The 24,294-nt window shown below is 46.5% G+C and overlaps 1 protein-coding gene across 1 annotated transcript in view; it reads right to left on the bottom strand.

Moving 5' to 3' along the window:
• CFAP61 (cilia and flagella associated protein 61) overlaps nt 1-24,294 on the bottom strand; it is a 236,047-nt gene that overhangs the window by 116,426 nt on the left and 95,327 nt on the right. The window contains exon 16 of the mRNA XM_068986759.1: nt 23,114-23,248. Within this exon, the coding sequence (XP_068842860.1) occupies nt 23,114-23,248 (135 nt within the window). The remainder of the gene's footprint in view (nt 1-23,113; nt 23,249-24,294) is intronic.

Raw genomic sequence — 24,294 nt, 5'->3', positions numbered from 1 at the left:
AAGGCAATGCCAAAGAATGCTCAAACTACTGCATAATTGCACTCATCTCACATGCTAGTAAAGTAATGCTCAAAATTCTCCAAGCCAGGCTTCAGCAATACATGAACCGTGAACTTTCTGATGTTCAAGCTGGTTTTAGAAAAGGTAGAGGAACCAGAGATCAAATTGCCAACATCCGCTGGATCATGGAAAAAGCAAGAGAGTTCCAGAAAAATATCTATTTCTGCTTTATTGACTATGCCAAAGCCTTTGACTGTGTGGATCACAATAAACTGTGGAAAATTCTTCAAGAGATGGGAATACCAGACCACCTGACCTGTCTTTTGAGAAACCTATATGCAGGTCAGGAAGCAACAGTTAGAACTGGACATGGGACAACAGACTGGTTCCAAATAGGAAAAGGAGTACGTCAAGGCTGTATACTGTCACCCTGCTTATTTAACTTATATGCAGAGTACATATGAGAAACGCTGGACTGGAAGAAGCACAAGGCTGGAATCAAGATTGCCAGGAGAAATATCAGTAACCTCAGATATGCAGATGACACCACCCTTATGGCAGAAAGTGAAGAGGAACTAAAAAGCCTCTTGATGAAAGTGAAAGAGAAGAGTGAAAGAGTTGGCTTAAAACTCAACATTCAGAAAACGAAGATCATGGCATCCGGTCCCATCACCTCATGGGAAATAGATGGGGAAACAGTGGAAACAGTGTTAGACTTTATTTTCTGGGGCTCCAAAATCACTGCAGATGGTGACTGCAGCCATGAAATTAAAAGATTCTTACTCCTTGGAAGAAAAGTTATGACCAACCTAGATAGCATATTGAAAAGCAGAGACATTACTTTGCCAACAAAGGTCCATCTAGTCAAGGCTATGGTTTTTCCAGTGGTCATGTATGGATGTGAGAGTTGGACTGTGAAGACAGCTGAGCGCAGAAGAATTGATGTTTTTGAACTGTGGTGTTGGAGAAGACTCTTGAGAGTCCCTTGGACTGCAAGGAGATCCAAGCAGTCCATTCTAAAGGAGATAGGTCCTGGATGTTCTTTGGAAGCAATGATGCTAAAGCTGAAACTTCAGTACTTTGGTCACCTCATGCGAACAGTTGACTCATTAGAAAAGACTCTGATGCTGGGAGGGATTGGGGGCAGGAGGAGAAGGGGACGACAGAGGATGAGATGGCTGGATGGCATCACCGACTTGATAGACGTGAGTTTGAGTGAACTCTGGGAGTTGGTGAAGGACAGGGAGGCCTGGCGTGCTGCAATTCACGGGGTCGCAAAGAGTCGTACACAACTGAGCGACTGAACTGAAGTTTATTCTCTTGAGAATTTTGTTAAATGAAAAAGTTGTATTGTTTGCACTTCCTAAAAAATGATTTATAGAAAATGTGTCAGGTATCATCTGTCTGAATGTTATTTGATTAAAGAAAAGAGGACTTCAGGACATCCTTTCATTCCTATCCCATATCTGGGACATGTGCTTTATTAGGATGCATGTCAAGTTTATATTTAGCCATAGGTTTAAAAACATTTGCATTTAATATCCCAGAAGCAGACTGGAATCTACCCTTATTCTCATAGAAGCAACTTACAAATATTCAGCAAAGAGTTTTCATGACAGAGCGATTTCCCCAGTGAGAGAAGCAACTCTGGGAAAAACTGTTTCTATGAAACCAATGTTCTAGCAACAAGGCAAGTCTGACTTGTTGGTGGAGAAGGTAGTTGGATTTGTGGAGTGATTCTGGGGATAGCAGGATAATCCATCCAGAATCCTGATGCCTGAAATCTCCCATCAAAAATTTGATATAGACCTTAAGTCAACAATTTCGATCCAGCAGACACATATTGAGCATCTCCCATGTGCCAAGTACTGGCCCCAGTGCTGGGGTAAGAATGAGGCACAGCTCCTGTCATGAAGGAAGTCTCATTAAGTCAGGTGACATGAGTAAACTTAAGAAAATGCAGCATGTGTGATTAAGGCAGTGTACCAGGAAGCTATGGCTGTGTAACAAACCAATCCAAGATTGAGAGGATTAAAACAAGCATTCATTGAACTCATGATAGGAGGGAAGTCAGGATGGTCTTCTTCGAGGAAATGAAAGCTGAGCTCAATTTAGAAGGATCTTTCCCAGGTAATAGGCAAGAGGAAAAACAACTTTCCAAAAGGGATGGCAGGGGGAGCCAGTGCAAGAGTCTGGAAGAGTGAGGTATCCCACCGAAGAACAGATTAGGCTCGACACGTGCATTTGCAGATGACGTCCTGAGAAGGGAGAGTGGACAAGGGAGGCAGACACAGAGGGGACATACAGGGAGGAGCAGGGTCAAGAGAGCCTTTGGGCATCTCTGGGCACAGAGCACAAGGGGAAATTTCTGTTTCCCCGGGAACAAGCTATTTGCTCAGGTCGGGTCCCTGGCTATTTGCACTGCTGTTCAGGTCTCCGGTTCATTTGCCAGGAAAATGACAGCAGTGGGAAAAGAACTCATTTTCCTGAGAACTCGTGTCCAAGCGAGGGCTGTTCTACAGATACAACTTTTCAGTCTAGCTGTGTCCCCGCCATTTCTTTATTTTCACTCCTGGGTCTTTTCACACACTCCTGGAAGCAAGCTAAAACTCAGGGCTCTGCTGCGCATGTCTGAGGTGTGCCTTCATGCACACATGTAGCCTTTCAATCAGGCTCTGTACTCCCACTGACATTCGACAGTATCCCAGAGCTGCTCTGAAGAAATTAAGAACATTCTCTTTCATCTCTATGCACACAATGGTGTGTATTCTTCTGCACGACTTGACATTTCTGTGCACTGAAATGGAAGGTTCACTCAACCTCTGAGAGCAACACACAAGGGCTGTTGTGAAAAAATAAGCCTTTCTGAAAATTCCTATGGAGAACGCTAAGGCTAAAAATAAAGTTCAAAGGACCTTCATCAGAATCTATGGGCCAGCTTTTTGGTTCCAGGGAAGGATGTACAGTGGGGAATAAAACAAACTCTCTTTTTTTGGACCACAGTGTGAGGCATGTGGAATCTTAGTTCCCCGATCAGGGATTGAACCCGCATCCTTGGCAGTGGAAGTGTGGAGTCCTAATCGCTGAATCACCAGGGAAGTCTCAAACCCAGCTTATTTTTAAATTGAAATTAAAAGAGATCTGGATAGAGAGTGAAGCAGAAACTGCAACAGCAGGGAAGCTGGGCCACCATTAACGGGAATGGCCGGTGCTGAACAAAGATGGGAACACGTTAATAAAACGCGGAGGCTAACGGCAGTCATGCAGACATTTCACATCCGATCAGGGAAAGCACCAATGTTTGCTGTTCATTCCTGTGAAAAGAAGAGCTCAGTGCACAGAAGACACTGGTACAGGAGATTTCTACTTCTTTGTTTCTCCTCATTCTTTGAATCCATGCCTGATGATTTTGACAGCACTTTTGAGAGACACTAATTCCATGCTCTCGATGGAAATTTGTCCATCATAGTAAGATAGTAAGTATTCAAAATATCTGATTACAACACACACATACACAGACACACAGTAATAACAATCCTGCTGTAATTAATTAGCACAAAAGGCCAGGCCAGGCCTGGAGGGCTTAGAAGGGGAGCTGGCTTGCCACTCCTGTGGGAACCACCCTTGGGAAGGCAGGTGTCCCTGGCAGCACATTTGAGGCTCCACAGATCAAATCAAGCAGGAGTCCGGGGGAAAATGTCCCCTTTTGCTCACTCTGCTGTGTATTCAGACACAAACTATAACAACCACCACCACAACAGCTAAAATTGCTCTTGGTGGGGTAGAGGGCAGAGGCCAGGGGATGCCGCTGTCATTACACCTGTGTATGGCTCACATCACGCTTCAGTGCAGAGACAGGCCCAGAACTTTTCATCTGTCACGTGCATGTCAGTGGTAAACAGCCCCGGCGTTCGTGTTAATGACACCATCTGGCGGCTCCCATAACTGTGGAGCATTCAGCTTCCAAACAAGATGTAATGGCAGCAACACATGAAACCCACTGACATTTACAGTAAGGAAATTTATTATCCGCCGTCGGTTTGTATAAATGTGTTTGCATGACTGCTGGGGCTATAAAATCATCACCTTTGCCAGGCAAGGGAAGGTGCAATAAATAATGGATTGTAAGCCATGCATGTACTACCAAATCATGAAACATTTATCACTCAGGCACAATAGCATCTTAAGCAACAGTTACCACTTGAAAAATTAATGCCACTTTGGCGGGTTAAATGAAAACCATTTAGTCTAAGCTTTCATGATTTTTAATACGGTTTGTTATAGAATACAGGGATTTTTTTTCTTAATTTTTGTTTTTTAGTTGAGTATGATATATGCATGTAAATAACTCTTTTATAATAATTTTCTCTTGAGAAACAATCTGTCTAGACTCTTTTGTTAAAAAAATACTTAAACATATAAACTGAAATGTTTTCTTGAAAAAGAAATTATTGTTAAAACCTTTTCAAAACTAGAAATGACAAAAGAAAGGTTCAGATGGCATTCTTCCCTTTCAGATCCTTAATGGATTGGACAGTTATGGTTGCAGTTAAATCATTTTAACTTTGAATTAAGGAAACAAGTAAATATAAAGTCAAAACCAACCAAATCCCACGAGGAATCGAGCCACATTTGTCCCCATTACTTAGCCCTTTAAAATACTCTCCCCACAGGGTGCCCCGTAATTTTCTCCTTTTTGCTTATTCTAAGGGTATCCACAGCTTTAAAAAAAAATCCATGGAAATAACAATTCAAAACACAGACTGGGCGATGGTGACTGGCTTTATGGAGGATTCATCAAAGACTACCATCGAATTCAAAGGAACAAAGAGAGACGTAGGTGGGACAAGTTACTTGTTTCCTTCCTGGACACGAGGTGGCGAGTGTGGGGAGCCCGTGCCTGCCCTGACACAGGCCTCAGGCTGGGATGCAGAGCGGCAAATCCAGCCTGCACCAAGGCTCTGTCATGGGATGCTCCTAGGAAGATGGATTCTTGAAACATCATCATCTTGACATGTGAAAAGGAACACTTATCAGGAGGAAACAGGGAAAGCGCTGTTTAAAAAAAAAAATTTAGCCAGAAGTCAAGAAATGATGGAAGTATAGATTTCCAGCTCAGTTTGTGAGTCAGGTTTAACTCTGGTGAGAGCTGTTGAGTAGTTTTAGGGTCTCAGACCCTCGGATTTGTCCTTCACTCTCTCCTGCCCCTTCAGGCACAGTGCCTGCCCGGGCAGAGGGGGAACGTTTTGCAGGGGTTGGAGGGTTCTTTGGAAGGGTCATCCCTCTAGGGGAGATGATGGGCTGCAAAGAGTCAGGAGGCCCCGGGGGAGCCCTGCCCCATCACTGGATCAGTGGAAGGATAAGGATTTTCACACCTTCATCCCCAAGCTGACTGTCACCTCTGTGCGGCTTAGGATCAAAATCCCAGGTTTTGTCAAGATGAGTCATTGAGGATGGTTCCGTCGACTGCCTGGGAGAACCAGCCGCCCTTTGGAGGACTTCAGAGCCCAGCCTGGGCAGACAGAGGGGGAGGGGGGCGGGGGACTGCTCGCCGTCCACTGCTGTCCTACATGTCAGGAGAGGTGACTGCGTGTGTGAGGAAGCTGTCCACGTCCATCCAAACGCCTGTGGCTCTCCACCGCACAACGGAACCTCTGCATTTCGAGCCTATAGACACGAACCCAGCTCCCCGGGACTGCTATCCTACTATGATGTAACATGTATTGCTTGAATCTTGACATTAACAAAATAGCATCAAGTCGGGGGTTCTTCTCGAGTGGAATCTCTATGCAGTAACCTGTGCAAACACCACACGCTCACCTGTCCTTCCATCTGTCAGTCGTTAATGTACATATTTCCCAGAGTTCTGACTCTTACAGGATGTATTCTGGAAAGAACTCTCCGGGCTCTCCCAGAGGCAGACGATGGAGGGTCAAGGCCAACACGGCCTTGCTCTTTCCTTTCAAAGTGGTATCAGTGCCTCTAGGACCTGACTAATCGCTCTGCCTCTGCGCACGTGTGTGTACGTGCATATGTGTGCATGTACGTGTGTGGCAGTGTGTAGCATGGCAGAAACAGCTCTCCTGAGGGTATGACACAGGCTGACAGCCTGAATGCAACTGTGAAATAAAGGGAAAAAAACAGCAAACAATAAAGAAAGAGAAACAAAAAGGAATTCAACAGATGCATGTCATTTTTCCTCTTCAGCGAGGACCAGTTTTTCTCGTTAAGTATATCACCTATTCTTTCCTTATATTGATAATTACATAATTACATGGAACAGATGGGTGACAGAATGCTCCCAGATGGTGAGAACGTAAACAGGCTTACCAATCGCTTATTCTTGAGCATATTATAAAGAATTATTTAATAATACATAGATTTCTATACACATCTGTTAAATAGAGCCTTCAAAATAGCAGCGACTTTGTCATTCTTTTCTTACCCAACAACACCCTCCGAGGAAGTTCAGGGGAGGCCAACTGCCATCCAGGTAAAATATTTAACCTTTTCCAAACATTTGGGCACATGAAATCCTGAACTCTTATCTGAGTCCATGGGTTTCCCCTGCCCCTTTTAAAAACAGAAATAATCGTTTGAAGGGGAATTGCAACCCCACATAGCTCTAATTCTGCTTTGAGCAAGCTGTGAAGATTGCAAAGAAATAGGGGATGCGTTTTAAGAACATAATTGGAAACATTTGTATTGTATCTGATGAACTTCTTGCATGAAATTCTTTTAAAATAACCATGAACTACAAGTCAAAGCATCAGTGCTGTGTCATCAGGAGTTGTGTGCCCATGAGAAGGCTGGTTCTCACGGGCCCAAGGGCAGGCTCAGGGCCAGGAGGCACTGTGGTGGGTGAAAAGGAAGAAGGGAAACCTTCCGGACCCTCACACCACTGCTCTGGCCCATCAGATAAGGCGTGCCTAGGATCCTGTCCACGCAGGGGCAGGGCTGACTCTGGGAAAGGCGTGTCCACATTGTGGTGTGCATCAGATTCAGGACAAAAAACACAGCACCAGGAAAGGTGATGTGGTGGGTACAGAAGTGGGCTCAGGGTCTGCACGGCTCCTGGGAAGAACCTGGACAGGGGAAGCGGGCGAAGAACAGAACTCAGAATCAAGCTGCAGTCACCCACTGTGCTGCTGGAGTTAACGGGGTGTAGACGTGCTTGGAATTTGCACACTTCTCTAGGGATGGTGATTGTAGCATGTGTTTGTGTGTGTGTGTGTGTGTGACAGACAGACAGGTAGGGATGGCAGAGGGATCGGTTGGTTCATAACCAGAATCCAAGAAGACGAGTTTGAAAGCGAACTATATGCTTCACCAATAAAAAGTTTCTAGACCATGGGTGCATGTAGGGATTAATGTACTAATTCTTACAAGGAATATAGAACAGTGCCTTTCATACATAATGTGTGACGAATGTTAACTATTATCACATTTCTCCTGACTTTACTTGGTTGTTCTTACTTTTAGCATATTTTTTGTTTTGAAAAGAAACAGAATGAGACTAATTGAACAGTCTCATTCAATTACACAGGGCTTTGTTTTCTTTTGCAAAGACAATAATATTCAGAAAAAAATTTTCATCCCCTCTACCACTAGCACTAAACACAACTAGTTTTGTTTGTATTATTTCCTGTTTTGCCCTATGTATATACGTTTCTTTAAAGTTGAAATAAATCCATAAATAACGCAGACACACACACACACACTCACAAAGATGCATTTGATTACTCAGGGCCTGGAGATTCTTTTGGAATCTGGGCTTGGCAGGAGGTATTCCCCATCTGCTCTCCAGTGGGGGCAAGTCCCCAGAGGGAAGGCCAGCTGGGAGAGAGAAGCCAGGCCATCTCTCCTGGAGCTCCAGGGAACTGGGTCTCAGTGTGGCTGCCCTGAGCACAGCGAAGGGCTCTGGGGCTCCAGGCAGCAAGCCACAGAGCAGACAGCCCTCAGGGAGCAGGACATAGTGATAGGGGAGGCGGTGGGGGCACCCCCACCAGCAATAAGGCACCTCCACCTGAGAAGACAAGGGGGTGGAGCGCCAAGGACAGGGGCAGGTTCAAGCCCAGCCACCCAAACTCCATCTCTGGCACTTGCTCCCGCCTTTGGGGTGAGTCAGATCACCGGGGGTGTGTATTTGTCTGTGTGTCTGTAGCCTCCGACCTACCAACCCAGAGTGACCAGTGGGTGGGGAAGGAGGTTGTCTAGTACCAGGTTGTCAGCAGTACACAATTCCATGGGACACTCTCAGACCATCTCTGTGACCTGCTCACAAATTGTCACTTGTGAAAAATAATAATACCCGGCTCGCTTTTATCAGCCATTACCTTGGGTTTTATGAAGGCACCACCCCAAGGTGACATCGAAGTGCTTTCAGCCAGCAGAGACTCACTACGGTGACCAGAAAGTGTTGCCTGAGCCTGGCAACTTTTGGTTAAATACAAAAACTACCATAAAAGCCTCAGTTATAACAACTGCCATGGCGATCATTTCAATGCACTGAACTATACTTTAAAACAAAACAAACAGAACCTGGGACACAATTGAAGAGTGCCAGGCAGGACAAGGGGGTGGCGTGCAATTCTCGGTTGCCACCTTGGGTCCACAGCGCCTGGATGGCAGGCTGAGACATGTTTGATATCTGCAACAAGACTGCCATAAAAAACCTTTATGGCTCCTATGCTTCTACCATACCTTATTTATTCTTTTATTTTCCTGTTTTTCAGGGATGCTTTCTGTTTTCTTCTTGCCTGTTAAGTTGGTTTCTATGGAGATCATGACATCAGTAATCCTGACTACGCTTAGTGGTCTTGGGGCAACGTACGGAGTAAAGGTTTTTATTCTTCCTGAAAGAGGGTCAACCCTAGACGACAGCAGCAGCCTGAGGTCTGAGGACTCCAAGCTGCTTCTCTGACGGGGTGGGGGGCGGCGGGGACGACAGCACATGGTTGGGGATGGCAGACCAGCCCCCCCCACCCCCGCTCCACCCCCAGGCCACCAGAGCCAGGCCTCCAGACACAGGCACTTCAGTTTCCAAGGCTCATTTAATCCTTTGCCTCCATGAACACAAATGCCATTTTCCCCTCAGATTCAGTGAGTGTGTAAATAATGATGAATAAACTCGGAAGGCTTTATGAAAATCACTAAAACGTGGAAGACTTTTAATCCACCTGAGCTCAATTTGAATATAAAACCTCTCTAGGTCCTTAGTCTGGTTTTTTTTTTTTTTTTTCCCTAACCTTTCACATCTTCAAGAGAGCATATACTACTTTTTTATCAACCAGAATTGATTAACAAGATGTACCATCTAAAAGCTCTCACATAAGACTAAAAGTTAGACTTCTGATACTTTCTAGTACTGATGTCTATTGACATAAAATGACTTTGGAACAAATGGTGTTGTGTTTTTATCATTACTCTGGGGGCCAGAGGGAGCGGCCAGCCCCGCGAGGCCTGCTGGGTCTGCAGGCCAAGTGCACATCACTGTCACCGTTGTAGTCGGCACTGTTTTATATTAACAGATGCGATTCATTCCTGCCAAGTCCCCGTTGACTCCTGGCCCTCCCGACCCCTCAGGCAGCAGCCAGGGACACCAGCCGTTGGGCAGACATGCCTTTTCATTTCCAGGCAGAGAGGAGGTTGAAAGGCTTTTGAGTCTCATAAGAGCCTGACTTTTGAGCCCCCCAAAATCAGAGTTGATGTTTCAAACAACAGATTTCAGAAGAACTCATGGAGATGGCAGAGTCTGCTGTCTCAGAGAAGGTAAGTTGGAGGGACAGAGAGAGAGAAATGCAGCCCAGCCTCTCCTCCCCCCGGGTAGGGCCATAAAGCTGAGGGACCGAGCAGGATTCATCCCCACAGGGTTCTGGAGAGCACAGGGGTAGGCAGGCCTGTGCCTCACAGGGTCGCCCAGCCTCCTGGGCTGAGAAGGTGGAGTGGTTGAGGCTGGCACCAGGGCAGGAAAGAGGATGAGGCCGTCCAGGAGCTTCCCAAAGCCCAGGATGGTGGGGGAGGGACTGTCAGAGATAAAACATGAGAGAGGGCAGAGAGAGAGAGCTCGTGTTCCAGCCAGCTTGAGGCCTGATCCGAAGAGATCTGTGAAGAGGGCCCCCACCTTGAGCCCTGAGGGTTGCTTGGGAGCCTGGGTACCAAAAGGGGGATGGCTGAAGGTAGGCTGAATCTCTGAAAAATGAGGATAGAACATTTCCGAATGGGCTCCTTTTAAACATTAAATGGCTAAATGTGCCTGGAGTTGGTGAAAGTTCTTTGTCCTCCCAGCAGGTGGAATGGAGGCTCCAAGCAGAGATTCAGCTGAGTTAGAGGCTAACGGGGAAACGGAAGGCTGCTGCTGGTTATTTGCAGACCTGATTATCTGCTTAAGAATCTACATCTCAGTGTGGTACATTTATACAACAGAATATTACTCAGCCATAAAAAAGAATAAAATAATGCCATATGCAGCTATGTGGATGGACTCAAGAGACTGTCATACTAAGCAAAGTAAGTCAGACAGACAAAGACAGATCAGTTCAGTTCAGTGGCTCAGTCGCGTCCAACTCTTTGTGACCCCATGGAATGCAGCATGCCGGGCTTCCTTGTCCATCACCAACTCCCAGAGCTTGTTCAAACTCATGTCCATCAAGTTGGTGATGCCATCCAACCATCTCATCCTCTGTTGCCGTCTTCTTCTGCCTTCAGTCTTTCTCAGCATCTGCATCTTTTCCAATGAGTTGCCTCTTCACATTAGGTGGTCAAAATATTGGAGCTTCAGCTTCAGCAACAGTCCTCCAATGAATATTCAGGACTGATTTCTTTTAGGATTGACTGGTTTGATCTCCTTGCTGTCCAAGGAACTCTCAAGCAACACCATAGTTCAAAAGCATCAATTCTTTGGCACTTAGCTTTCTTTATAGTCCAACTCACATCCATACATGACTACTGGAAAAACCATAGCTTTGACTAGATGGACCTTTGTCAGTAAAGTCAGAGAAAGACAGACAACATATGACATCACCTATATGTGGAATTGAAAATATGGTAAAAATGAACCTACCTTCCAAGGAGTAAGCGTCTTTTAATTTCATGGCTGCAGTCACCATCTGCAGTGATTTTGGAGCCCCAGAAAATAAAGTCTAACACTGTTTCCACTGTTTCCCCATCTATTTCCCATGAAGTGATGGGACCAGATGCCATGATCTTCATTTTCTGAATGTTGAGCTTTAAGCCAACTTTTTCATTCTCCTCTTTCACTTTCATCAAGAAGCTTTTTAGTTCCTCTTCACTTTTTTAGTTCCTCTTCACTTTCTGCCATAAGGGTGGTGTCATCTGCATATCTGAAGTTATTGATATTTCTCCCGGCAATCTTGATTCCAGCTTGTGCTTCTTCCAGTCCAGCATTTCTCATGATGTACTCTGCATATAAGTTAAATAAGCAGGGTGGCAATGTACAGCCTTGATGTACTCCTTTTCCTATTAGGAACCAGTCTGTTGTCCCATGTCCATTTCTAGCTGTTGCTTCCTGACCTGCATATAGGTATCTCAAGAGGCAGGTCAGGTGGTCTGGTATTCCCATCTCTTTCAGAATTTTCCAGTTTACTGTAATTAAAAAATGCTTACTTCTTGGAAGAAAAGTTATGACCAACCTAGACAGCATATTCAAAAGCAGAGACATTACTTTGCCAACAAAGGTCCATCTAGTCAAGGCTATGGTTTTTCCAGTGGTCGTGTATGGATGTGAGAGTTGGACTATGAAGAAAGCTGAGCGCCGAAGAACTGATGCTTTTGAACTGTGGTGTTGGAGAAGACTCTTGAGAGTCCCTTGGACTGCAAGGAGATCCAACCAGTCCATTCTAAAGGAGATCAGTCCTGGGTATTCTTTGGAAGGACTGATGCTGAAGCTGAAACTCCAGTACTGTGGCCACCTCATGCGAACAGTTGACTCATTGGAAAAGACTCTGATGCTGGGAGGGATTGGGGGCAGGAGGAGAAGGGAACGACAGAGGATGAGATGGCTGGATGGCATCACTGACTCGATGGATGTGAGTTTGAGTGAACTCCGGGAGTTGGTGATGGACAGGGAGGCCTGGCATGCTGCGATTCACGGGGTCGCAAAGAGTCGGACACGACTGAGCGACTGAACTGAACTGAACTGATGAAACAGAAACAGACCCACACACACGGAGAACAGCCAGTTGGGGGAGGGATGAGGTAGGAGTTTGGGATTAGCAGATAACAAACAATTATGTGGAGAATGGATAAACAACAAGGTCCTACTGTTCAGCACAGGGAACTATACTCAATATTCTGTGATAAACCATAATGGGAAAGAAAAAAATTTTTAAATCTACATCTTACAATACAAGAGAGTCCCTCATGCTGGTAGTTTACACACTGCAAGGAGAAATCATCTTTTAAAGTAGGGAATCGCAAGCTTGCTTTCTCAGATCCTAAATTGGTTTGCTTTTTGTTCAAAGAAATGTAGCTTTACCTTTGACCTAGAGAATCATTGCTAGGAGTTTATGGAAATAAAATCATGATGAATGTACTCAGAAATAACAAGGATGGACATGGTGGCCTTGTTTATAACGACAGACATTTGGAGAGGACATTAGGGACCTAGCTATACGCAGCAGTGCTGGCTCCCAGGTCTGGCATTCCTGTGTCCCAGCGCCTAACCTGGCAGCTGCTCAGCCTGGGGGAGTGGATGTCACAAAGGACGCGTGAGGCAGGAAGACAAAGGCTGCTGCGTTCCAATGGAGCTGTGCTCGTAAAAATGTGAAAGCAGGTGGGCAAGCACTGGTTAAGTGACTTTTAAACCCCTCATTCACAATGAAGACACAAAAGCACTGGAAGAATGGAGAGAAGGGGATTTTTCTGGAAACTTCCTCAATGAGAACTGTTGATGTGCTCTGGGGCACACGCCACTCCAGCCCCAGGAGGAGGGGCAGGGGTGCCTCATCCTTTAAGTTACAAGACAAGGGTCTTGGGAGCCTCAGGCTCTCGAGTGAGTCCCCACAGCTAGTGGACACAGTGCAGTGGTGTGTGGTTCCCACCCAAGGATGCTGATGACATCAACAGGCCAGCCAGTGACTGGGCGACCGAGAGGGAAGGTGCTGGCCACATGTGCTGACCAGACAGCCTGAGCTCTTATCAGAGGTCTTTGCCATAGGACCATCTCCAGGGGCAAACCCAACTCGGGCTGCAGAGTTGGAAGGTTCAGTTCAGTTCAGTTCAGTCACTCAGTCGTGTCCGACTCTTTGCGACCCCATGAATCGCAGCACCCCAGGCCTCCCTGTCCATCACCATCTCCCGGAGTTCACTCAAACTCATGTCCATCGAGGGTGTGTCCCTGAATTATGGGATGCAGTCCCGAGCAGAGGGACAGGGATCTCTAAAGAATTGGACCCATAAGAACTGTCAGGCACACGGGGCAGGAGTTATCCTCTGACACACGCCTATTGCCCCAACTGTGCCTCCCCACCTTGGCCCCCATTCCAGAAGGACTGGAAACATAGCTAAACAAGAATAAGAAATGAACAGGCTTTTTTCCCCCAAAAAGCTAAATGCTAATAAGCTAAATAGATGCTCAGTCACTGGAGGGCATGGCGACTTAGAAGGAGCGAGGAGGCTCCCAACCCTCCTTCACCGGTTACAGGTTTCAGGGGAGGGGTGGAGTAGGGGGATGCAGAGGAAGGAAGGAATAAACTCTGATATTTGGATGAAAATGGAATTTGAGTTTTGATTATTACCTGAAATGAATTTGGACATTTTATAGAATTAAAAGCATGTTTTGTGAATTTGGAATGACCCACTTGGTGCAGTTGGTTAAGAATCTGCCTGCCAATGCAGGAGACTCAAGAGATGCGAGTTTGTTCTCTGGGTGGGGAAGATCCTCTGGAGGAGGAAACAGCACCCCACTCCAGTATTCTTGCTGGAGAATCCCATGGACAGAGGAGCTTGGCAGGCTACAGTCCATGGGGGTCACAAAGAGTCAGACATGACTGAGTATACATACACACACAACTGTAACTACCTAAAATTGCCCAGAAAAGCCCCGGGACTTGCTCACTGTCTGTCTGAGTGCAGGGAAAGCTGGCCTCAGCAATCATATTCCCAGGATGATGGGGGCAGAAATCGTTATTATTCCCACAAGTCCCACTGGTTCAGTGTTTAGGCATATAATCAAATGGCTCGTAACCTCAGTTCCCCCAGTGCAAGATGGAGAAAACACTATACAAACTCCTGTGAGAATGTTGCAGGCTAAGCCACACAGGCACAAGACGCAGAGAGAGCCTGGCCCAGAGGACGGTGCGGCCACCCAAACGCCACTCTAGAATACCCAGGGACGTGGAAAGGTGTTCACAACCTCAAAAGTGAAAGTGCATGTTTCCAAACACTGCACGCAGATGACCCCATATTTAACTGCATGTGGCTTTTTTCACAGAAAATAATCTAGAAGTAAAAACACCAAAACATTAAGTAAGGTAACCTATAGATAGAAGATTGCAGGCTTCATCCATGTTCTCTTTCTACCATTTCTCCTTTCCCCTAAAATTTCTACCATTACCATGCACTGCTTTTGTAACCGCATACATATATTTTAGTTAAGGAGGAGGATGCAACTTCCCCAGGGCGGGGGTGGGGAGGCATCTGCAGCTCTAATTGTCCCCTTTGTCATTTTACATCCTCAGCTCCATTAAAATCCACAAAGCAAAGCTTCCTACTGGCGGGCTTTCCTCCCCGAAGGCGGATTCTGAAGAAGCCACTTAGCTGTAGAGGCCAGCTCCTGCCTGGGAGCTCAGGCCCACCAGGGAGCCTTGCTTGGCAGGGGGTGTCCAGAGCGCTGCAGCCGGCAGCTAGCGTGTCCTGGGTACCTTCTGGACTTCTGCGGCCTTGCTCTGCAGGGAACAGGACACATTTTCCCCCTCCTGGATTGTGGGAAGAACCCCATCAGCATCTAGGAAAGCCTCAGAATTTTTTTTTTCTGTTGGAAGCTGTTTTAAATGCGTGTTACCAAATGCATTTAAATAATGTTACCAAAGGTGGGCTGAAGCGATGGACACACCGGTGTGAAAAACCAGCAGCCCTCCACATCACTCTTTGGGGTCTGGATGGGTGTTCCCTGTGCTCAGAAATGTCCTTGCAGCCCCTCCTGGGAGGTGATGGGCCAGAGAGGGTGAAGCAGGGAAGATGAGGGCAAGAGAGGTTTTATTTTAGAAAAATCTCTGCTTTCCAGAGAACTGAAGCTTAGATTGGCAGCATACCACCAAGCACATGTATGGCGCCTTCCCAAAGCAGTGGGGACACTTCACTCCTGCAACTGAAGGAACAGTCAAGGTCACAGCCCATCCATGGCCTTGAGCTGGCCAGCAGCTCACCACTTATGAGTAGGGGTGCTGGGTCTGATCTAAGAATGAGAGAACAGGGACTTCCCTGTTGGTCCAATGGCTAAGACTCTGCACTCCTAATGTGGGGACCCATGTTTGATCCCTAGTTAGGGAACTAGATCCCACATGCTGAAACTAGACCGAGTGCTAAATAAATAAAAATGACTATTTTTTAAAAATCTAAAAAAAAAAAAAAAAAAGAGAATGAAAGTGCAAAATGGTGCCATTACTTGGGAAAACAGTTTGGAAGTTCCTCAAAATGTTAAACCTAGGGTTACCATGTGACCAAGCAATTCTAATCCTAGGTACAATACCCAAGAGAAATGAAACCACACATCCACATAGAAACCTGTGTGCAAATGTTCATAGTGACATTACTCATAGTAGCCACACAGTGGCGATGACTCAAATGTCCATCACTTGATGAATGGACAGACAAAACGGAGTATGTCCACATAACAGAATATTACTTAGCTATAAAAATGAATCAAATATTGATACATACTGCAAAACAGTTGAACCTTGAGAAGAGGCTCAATGAAAACAAGACAGACACAAATGCCACATGTTGTGTAACTCTGTTAAATGAAGTGCCCAGAAAAGGCAGATTCGTAGAAACAGAAAGTAAAATAGTAGTTGACAAGGGCTGAGGGGTGGGGGTATAGGGAGTGACTAGTAAAGGGTTACTTTTTCCTGGGGGAGGTGACAAAAATATTCTAAAATTAGATGGTGATGGTTGCCCGACTCTGTTAATATACCAAGACCCAATAAATTGCTATTTAAATGGGCAAATTGTATGGCAGGTAATTCATATCTCGATGAAGCTGTTAGACGGGAGAGGGAGAAAGAGGAGAGGAAGAGAGAGAGAGGTCGACTCTCTAACAATATCTATCCTAGAAAATGATAAGACATACTTTCTGACAATACTGAGAGATGGAGAAGTAACTTTACTTTTCACCATTTCTCATCACACCGTGAAGCCTCCTTCTGCCTCTGCTGCAGCCCAGTTTCTAAACAGTGCCCAGGCGGGCCCGTCAGTGCTCACCCTGCCTCACCTCCCAAGTGAACCTTCAGTCGCTCATCCTGGGCGTTACCTGAGCACTTTCTAATGAAGCCAAACACAGAAAGGAAGTGAATTCTGAAAAAATGGATACTGTGACCCATGTACAGGATTTTTTTTTTTCACCTTTCCCGTGGCTGCCACTATAATTTTGAAAGGTTTATAACAACAAATTGGACACAACAGAGAGAAATGTGCAGACAGCCGGGATCAGCTGCTGTCCAAAAATTGACCCCAGGGCTCTAACCTGGACCCCTGCGTCTGCTCCCAGCCCAGCCAGGGTCTGGCTGGCACAGGATCAAACGTGAGGCTGGATGGCTCAGCCAAGAGGAAAATCCAGCTGTTCTGGGGAAAGCCAATTATCTATGAGTCACCTTTTGATTATAAGACTAGTGCCAAAGATCTGGGAGACTCCAAAAGGTTTCTTATCAAGCCATCTTCCTTTTCTGTGGTTTGGTTTTCCTACAATAAGCCAAGATATCAGTACTTTAATGTTTAGGTAAGAGAGAATATATAATGGTCTGAGTTTCTGGTGTCTAACTGCCTGGGCATGAAGCCCTGTCAATGAATTAGCCTTTGGACAAGTCACTAGCTCTCCGTTCTGCAGGCCAGTTTTTCTTTAAATACCTTGAGCATGACAGTAGCAGTAACTATTCACAAGTGCTGCTCATATGAGGATTCAATGAAATAATTCATGGGAAGTCTCAGAGGAAGTCTCAGAAACAGCATGCTAGTAATGGCAGTAGGAGCTGTAGTTTATCACTCTGTAACCTTTCGAACAGAGAGGAATTTGATAACAAGGAGAATAAACCACTGATTCATGTCATTTTGATAGATACATATATACTATGCACAATACTAAAGTAGATAGTGTTTAGAGAATTGGAAAGAAATGACCAAAGAACTTGTATTCTTTGTTCAGGGGGGGGAAAAAAAGAGCCCATGAAGGCATTTATGTAAATTATTCTAAGAATGTCAGAGGAAAGGGTTTGCCATAAATAAAAGGAAATGCATTTCCCACGAGTTGGGTAACTGTAGGAAATGGCTTGGAAGTGGCTTGAAAAAGCAAACTGGATTCACAGCGATAATTTAAAGTGGGTTAATTTCATTTCAGGAGAATATCACAACGGTCCCATTAATAATGATCAGTGCATGTATGATGCTGAGAAATATGGGTTTGCATTTTTAGAAACAAGGAGATACTAAAGGGTCAATTTAAACACACACACACACACACACACACACACACACACACACACACACAAGCACAACCAAGAGAAGCCTAATGCAGGCAGTGAAAGTTTCCAAGTTTAAGGAAGGGTTGGGGAAACAATTAAGCTGGGAAAATCTAGCAGGTGCTGGGAGAATAATGCAATTTCCTAGGGCAGCAGATGCGCAAAGGAAACAGTATCCAGCAGCAGTCCATCAGATGGTAATTACAGCTGAACTGGGGAAGAGCAGCCAGATGAAAGGGGCGATTCAAAGGGTAACCGAATGCCAGAGCGGACATCTTCCTGAGAGCTCACACACCAGGAAAGGCGGGCCAGCACTTAGCTCTGAGAAGGGGGGTTAAACAAACTGTCATTCTTACTTTGTAGAAGGACAAAGGGAAAACGGGGGCCTCAAAGAATTCATTAGTCCAGATTTAAACAGACTGTTACGAATAAACAACCACACACACACACACACACACACACACACGCAAACAAGCATTGATTCGTCTAAACATCTGATTCCTGAGATGGTTCTGTTATATGAAAGATGATGGATTGATCTGGTCCAAAAAGTTTTGGGGAAGAAAAAAAAAAGGAGAGATGGATTGACACTCTCATTCATTTAGAATACTCTAAATCAACAGAGAGAACCAAAGTGATTGAAGTGAATGACTGGGAGCATCTCCTGGTACCGAAGCAAAGGGAGGAGCTTTTTAAGTTCAAAGCAGATTGTCTGGTGTTTATTATCACAAGTAAGAGTCATTTAAAACCCCAGTCTTTGAAAGGAAAGCATGCCTCGGACACATCTGCCCCTCCCTAGGGATTCCACAGAACAGGTCCAACCCCAGCAGGGCTGTTCTTCTCTTGCTCCCTGGGGCTGGGGCACTCTCCCCCATCCCTGGTTTAACCAACCCCAAGAAGATCCCCTGGAGGAGGGCATGGCAACCTACGCCAGTATTTTTGCCTGGAGAATCCCCATGGACAGAGGAGCCTGGCAGGCTACAGTTCACGGGGTCGAAAAGAGTCGGACACGACTCACTGAACACAAGCAGGAAGCAGTCCCACAAAGTGCCCCAATACTGACGCTGGACTGTAAGCTCCCTGAGGGAAGGGACCCTGTCATGGTCATCTCTGAATCCCTAAGGGGGAGGCCGGAAGGAAAGCAAGTCAGCTTGCACAGAGAACCACCCCAGAGTAAGTCAAATTGCTCCATAGTTTGTAATTAATAGAGTCATCCATTCAACCAAGTTTTGAGTATTTCCCTGATCACGGTTCTCATGCAAGTGGGCCACACTGATTCATTTCATTAAAAATTCCCATCAGAACAATTCTCAGAAAGCGAATGCACAGGCCGAGACAGCCAATTCAAGATGAGAAGCGAGTCTTCTCAGTCTGTGCCATGTGGATTACGGTCAGGAAAAAGCCTTCTCTTATCCGTGAATCTACTGGTTGACTGGCAACATGATGAATCTTCCAGGCCCAGCCCTGTGATGTGTGATGAAAATCATTCACGCGTCTTCCAGGTCCCTTCCTGTGACCTGACATGGGTGGGCTGTCAATTGATACGAACTACAGGGCAGGTCTGGTGGCAGAGACATGATTCATCTAGACCAGGCAGCAGCAACCTGGCCTCGGGGTGGGAGGGGGCATGTTTCTCTGCCATGCGATGATGAATTTCAATCACTTCTGGCTTGTGCCAGCTTCAAATTGGCAACCCACCGAGATGAAACGCTTTCTATCCCATTACTCATGCCTGGGGTGATCTGTTCCCTTGAAGACTGGCTTCCCAGGTGAAAGCTAGGGAACGGATGGTCAGTCTGAGATGGCTTAAATGGGATAAAATGTATGAGAGGCCAGTGCCCAGAGAGAGAAACCTCTGTGAGGGAGCTGAGTCCCCAATGAAGCTCCAGGCGCACAGAGGAGTGTAAAACTTGAAGGGACAGAAAGGGATTTGTTTAGTAAAACAATCTGTCAACTTCAGCAGCTGCAAAACTATTTGCTCTGCTAAGAAATCAGTGTGCTTAGGACCCTGTAAGACATTCCTTCTAGGGGCTTCCTTCTGGCAGTTCCACGGTAAAGAATCTGCCTGCCAATGCAGGAGACGCGGATTCGATCTCTGGTCCCAGAATATCCCACATGCCACGAAGCAACTAGACCCATGAGCCACAACTACTGAGCCTGTGCTCTAGAGCCTATGCTCTGCAGCAAGAGAAGCCACCGCAAAGAGAAGCCCACGTGCAGCAACAAAGACCCAGCACAGCCAAAAACAAACAAGTAAAATCATCTCAAAAAAGAAATTCCTCCTGAAAAACTTCCATCTGGCTCACCTTGTCTCAGATAAGCAGCCTAAAACATTAAACCCACCTACAATCTTTTTTAAATTTAAAGTAATTTAACACAATAGCATTTTAATGATTGAGCATCCAAGCTCATTCCATGTGGATGATGCTCTCAATAATCCTTTGGTCATACTTCAAGATTTCTACATTTTGACTAAATCTAGGTGCATTGGAGCAGGAAATGGCAGCCCATGCCAGTGTTCTTGCCTGGAGAATCCCAGCGATGGGGGAGCCTGGTGGGCTGCCGTCTATGGGGTTGCACAGAGTCGGACACGACTGAAGCAACTTAGCAGCAGCAGCAGGTCTCACTAAAGCCTTCTTGAGAATGAGTACAGCAGCAAGCAGCAGTCAAGTATTTCTTTAAAAAAGTCAGAATTCACTGTATACCTATGGCTGATGCATCTTGATGTTTGGCAGAAACCACAACAATACTGTAAAGCCATTATCTTTCAATTAAAGATAAATAATTTTTTTAAAAAAAAAGGAAAAAAATCAGAATTCATCAATACAGTAAACCACACAGCACAAAGCAGCAGATGCCAAGCGCCAACCACAGCAGATACCAGCCAACCATGGCTGACTTTCTGGAGTAGGGATTCAACAATCCATCCTGTGCTATGTCTTGAAATAAGCCAAGGCTCTAGGGCAAGGTGGAGGGTGTGTGCGCAGTACACACAGAGATAACCACAGAAAAGCTTATTAAATGTGAGCAAGGATTTCAACTCATAGAAATCTGGAAAGTTACGATAGGGTTGTTGTTAATGAAACAAAATGTTTTCTTTGGCTTTTTTCCCCACCCAGAGTTCAGCTCACCTCAAAGTCATCCAGTTCTGGAGATTCCCAGGGGTGGGAGACACTGGAGGTTCAGGAATGCTGCCCTCGACACCAGGTCAGCAGCCCTGAACTGTTTCCCATCCCGCCAGCCACACACTCGTGCCCTGCAGTGACCAGCTGAAGGCACTGGGGCCATGGGCTGCCACTGTCCGGGGGCTTCTCCTGGCCCGGGCGTGTGGTCTACCCAAAGTCGAGTGCATCTCAGCAGTGGGTGCATATGGGCAGCACCTCTCACACAGAAGCATCTCTGTACCTTGCGCCTGTGGATCCTTCTCCTGGGATCACATGACGTCAGACAAGCCATGTTTCAGTGATGGGTGGAGATGGAGCCACCCTCCCTGACCCCAACACACTCTCTTGGATCTCACTGCAAAAGTCCTTTTCCCCAGTCTCCCCACCCCTACAGGCCACCTGGTGGCTGAGCCGGTGGTCCTGCAGATGGGCTTGAGCCCTTTCCTCTCTAGCGTGCGATGCTGGGGCCCTGCTACCTAAAGACACACCTGTGGTCCTGGGTGAAGTGCTATGTACCTGCTGCAAAATGATAAAGGAGGAAGGGGGATTGGGTGGGGATGCGGTAGATGCAAAACTGGCCAAGAGCTGAAACTTGTTGCAGCTGAGGGGAGAGGATCTGGGACTTCCAGTGAAGCTCACAGAGTGGGCTGAGACAGGGGCCCCTCTGCTTTCAGAAGCTTTTAGAGCAAGGTTGCCTGTGTGCTCAGTCAGGTCTGACTCTTTCTGACCCCACGGACTGTAGCCCGCCAGGCTCCTCTACCCATGGAATTTCCCAGTTAAGAATACTGGATTGAATGGCCATTTCCTCCTCCCGGGGATCTTCCCTACCCAGGGAGCGAACCCATGTCTCCGGCATCGGCAGGTGGATTCTTTACCACTGTGCCACCTGGGAAGCCCTTTACAGCAAGAGGACAGAGTAATTCAGGTTCTGTGAAATCTAGTAACAAAGCAATAAGACTTGAATCTGGCCTCTGTTTTTAACCTTGTTCTTTCAGGAAATCATGCTTCATAAAACTACCAGTCTATGAGGGATTGTACACTAAAAAAAAGAAGACAAGGTCTCTTGGTTTAGTCAGGAGAATCTCTTCTCTGTCACAGGATTCGCTCTGCTTTTTGTGGGTGCTTCCTGTTTTCCGTGATGAAGACTGGGAGAGGGCAAAAGGATTGCTATTTGTTTTTAGTCTCTACTCAGAGACAAATTTAGAACTTATCAGAAAATAAATAAAAAGTTTTCTGTTTAATTTTACAATTTAGAGATAAATGTAGGACTTACAGCAACCTGGGTCACAGTTGGCAGTTGCCTCTAAGATGGTCTTGGTGGAATGCACCCCTCACCCCCAGCAAGTAAAGCAGGAGCTGGGACAGTGTGCTGATGCACTTTGAGCAGCAGCAGGCTTCTCTCCAGTTGGTTTGAGCACCACATTCAGCTCTGATGAGCAGCTCCTTGGCTAAAGGTTTGGAGAATTTGAGCTTTGCACTTTCTTTCTCTCCCACGGAGGATAAACGTCAGCCCACTGAGGGATGTCTTTCTCATTTAGGCGGAAGTGAGGTGGAGCAACCCAGGGACGGCGGATCCTGGTGGGCTGCCGTCTATGGGGTCGCACAGAGTCGGACACGACTGAAGCGACTTAGCAGCAGCAGCAGCAGTGCACAAACAGAACAGACTCACATGTGAGTCAGCCTAAGTCACAGCCAAGTTCATGAACATGGCTGGCCCTGTGTGTGTGGCTGTTTACGCGTACACTTCCATTGAAAGCGAAATCTAGGCTCTGTGTGGTTCCTTCTCTTGTTCTGCTAGTAAGGGCGGCCCAGGGCTGTCATTTTAACGCCCCCCCCCGCCCCCACCCCACACACCGCCGCCCCTCAGGGCATCGCTGACTCCCCTCGAAAGAGTGAACAAAACCCAGCTCGGACTCCGCCCAGACGTCCTAATGCAGCCAGATACCGGTTCTCAAATCGTGCAACGAAAGCATGAGTGAAGGGGCGTTTGCTTTGCAGCAAGGCGGCTAAGCCCACAACGATGTTGGGAGGCTGACGCCAGCCCCAGTTGTCCTGAGATGCAGGGGGCGCGTCACAAGGACCCCTCGGCGCCCTGCTCCGGGATCTCCGCGGAGGCACCACCCGAGGGTAGCGGCCGCGGGGAGCCCGGGCTCCGGGATGAAGGAGCCGCGCCGACCCCGCTCTGCGCGCAGCGCCGCCCCATCTGCCACGCCCCGCCGCGCTGGCACCGCGCCCCGCCTGCTGCCGCCGGCTACCCACCGCGTCCTTGGAGACCTCCTTTGATGGAGCGTTGATGCCAAGCTTTTCCAGGGGATAGACAATCTGTCGTCGGGGCCGCACGGGAACCAAGTAGTGGAGGGCGGACGTCAGCGAGTGGGCCTTGGGGCTCTGGACCTGGAAGACAGAAACCTCTATTTTAGCGGGGAGGGCGTGGGAGCCTGAGCGCACAGATGCCAGACTCGACAACCGGAGGGCAAGGGCGGGTGGGGGGAAGAGGGGGAGACCGGCAAATAAACAAACATACTCTTCGAGCAGAGGAATGGATTGTAGATAATGCCTGACACTAATGAAGATAATTATGGGAGTAATTGCATTACTATCTCTGTGGGAATGACAGATAAACAAGTGGTTTGGTTTATGGGATTTTTCAGCGCAAGTATTTTCCCCGGGAGGATATTCTTCTCCACAGTGATCATGAATCAGCTTGATTTGACCCCATTAATAAGCTGTGTTATCTGCATCCTGGTAACCTTTGTGTCTTTGGCACAAGCTGCTTTAAGAAGGCATGCAGATATGTCATCTGAGGGGCAATAGGGCAGGGATGCGAACACCCTCATGTTTGTGAAAGTCTCTGCTACTTCAACTGGACCTTTCTGGATCAAATGAGTGTTTTAAAATTGAAGGATGAAACTGGAGAGGTGAGGGCGAGGTAGGGGCTGGATTAGATTATTTTGATTTACATTCATCCTAAATTATGAGCTGGATTTATGCTTACTGAAATGGGCTACAGTAAATCATGCTTTAGGTGGATGCTTTAGATATTAATGTTACCCAACTTAAGAGCTTCTAGCAGGGATTTTTTCAGTCCTTCACCATTGAACTTCACCGCCTGATATTACACAATGAAAAGAAGAACCTTGGGGTCTCTAGCCAAAGCTCTGTTTTTAAGCCTGGCCAAGCTTTCCGTGCATGTTCTGGCAGGAGGCTGTGGAGAAAACTGTCTTCACTGCGTCAGTCAAGAGTTCACTTACATTGCTGTCAACTGGGAATTTATAGCAGAATTTGGAGAGTCTCATTTGCACTATTTGGAATTGCTTCTTGCACTTGTTTAAATGGATGTGTATAAATCAACCAGAGGTGTAGACAGAGAGGAAATCTGTTTCCAAGTGTGTTTCTATGTTATATACACAATAGTGCATAACATGATGCTAATTCTACAC

The sequence above is a fragment of the Capricornis sumatraensis genome, chromosome 15 (genome assembly GCF_032405125.1).
Source record: "Capricornis sumatraensis isolate serow.1 chromosome 15, serow.2, whole genome shotgun sequence".
NCBI lineage: Eukaryota > Metazoa > Chordata > Mammalia > Artiodactyla > Bovidae > Capricornis > Capricornis sumatraensis.
The sequence above is the reverse complement of the archived record's forward strand: the minus strand, read 5'-3'. Positions and strand labels throughout refer to the sequence as shown.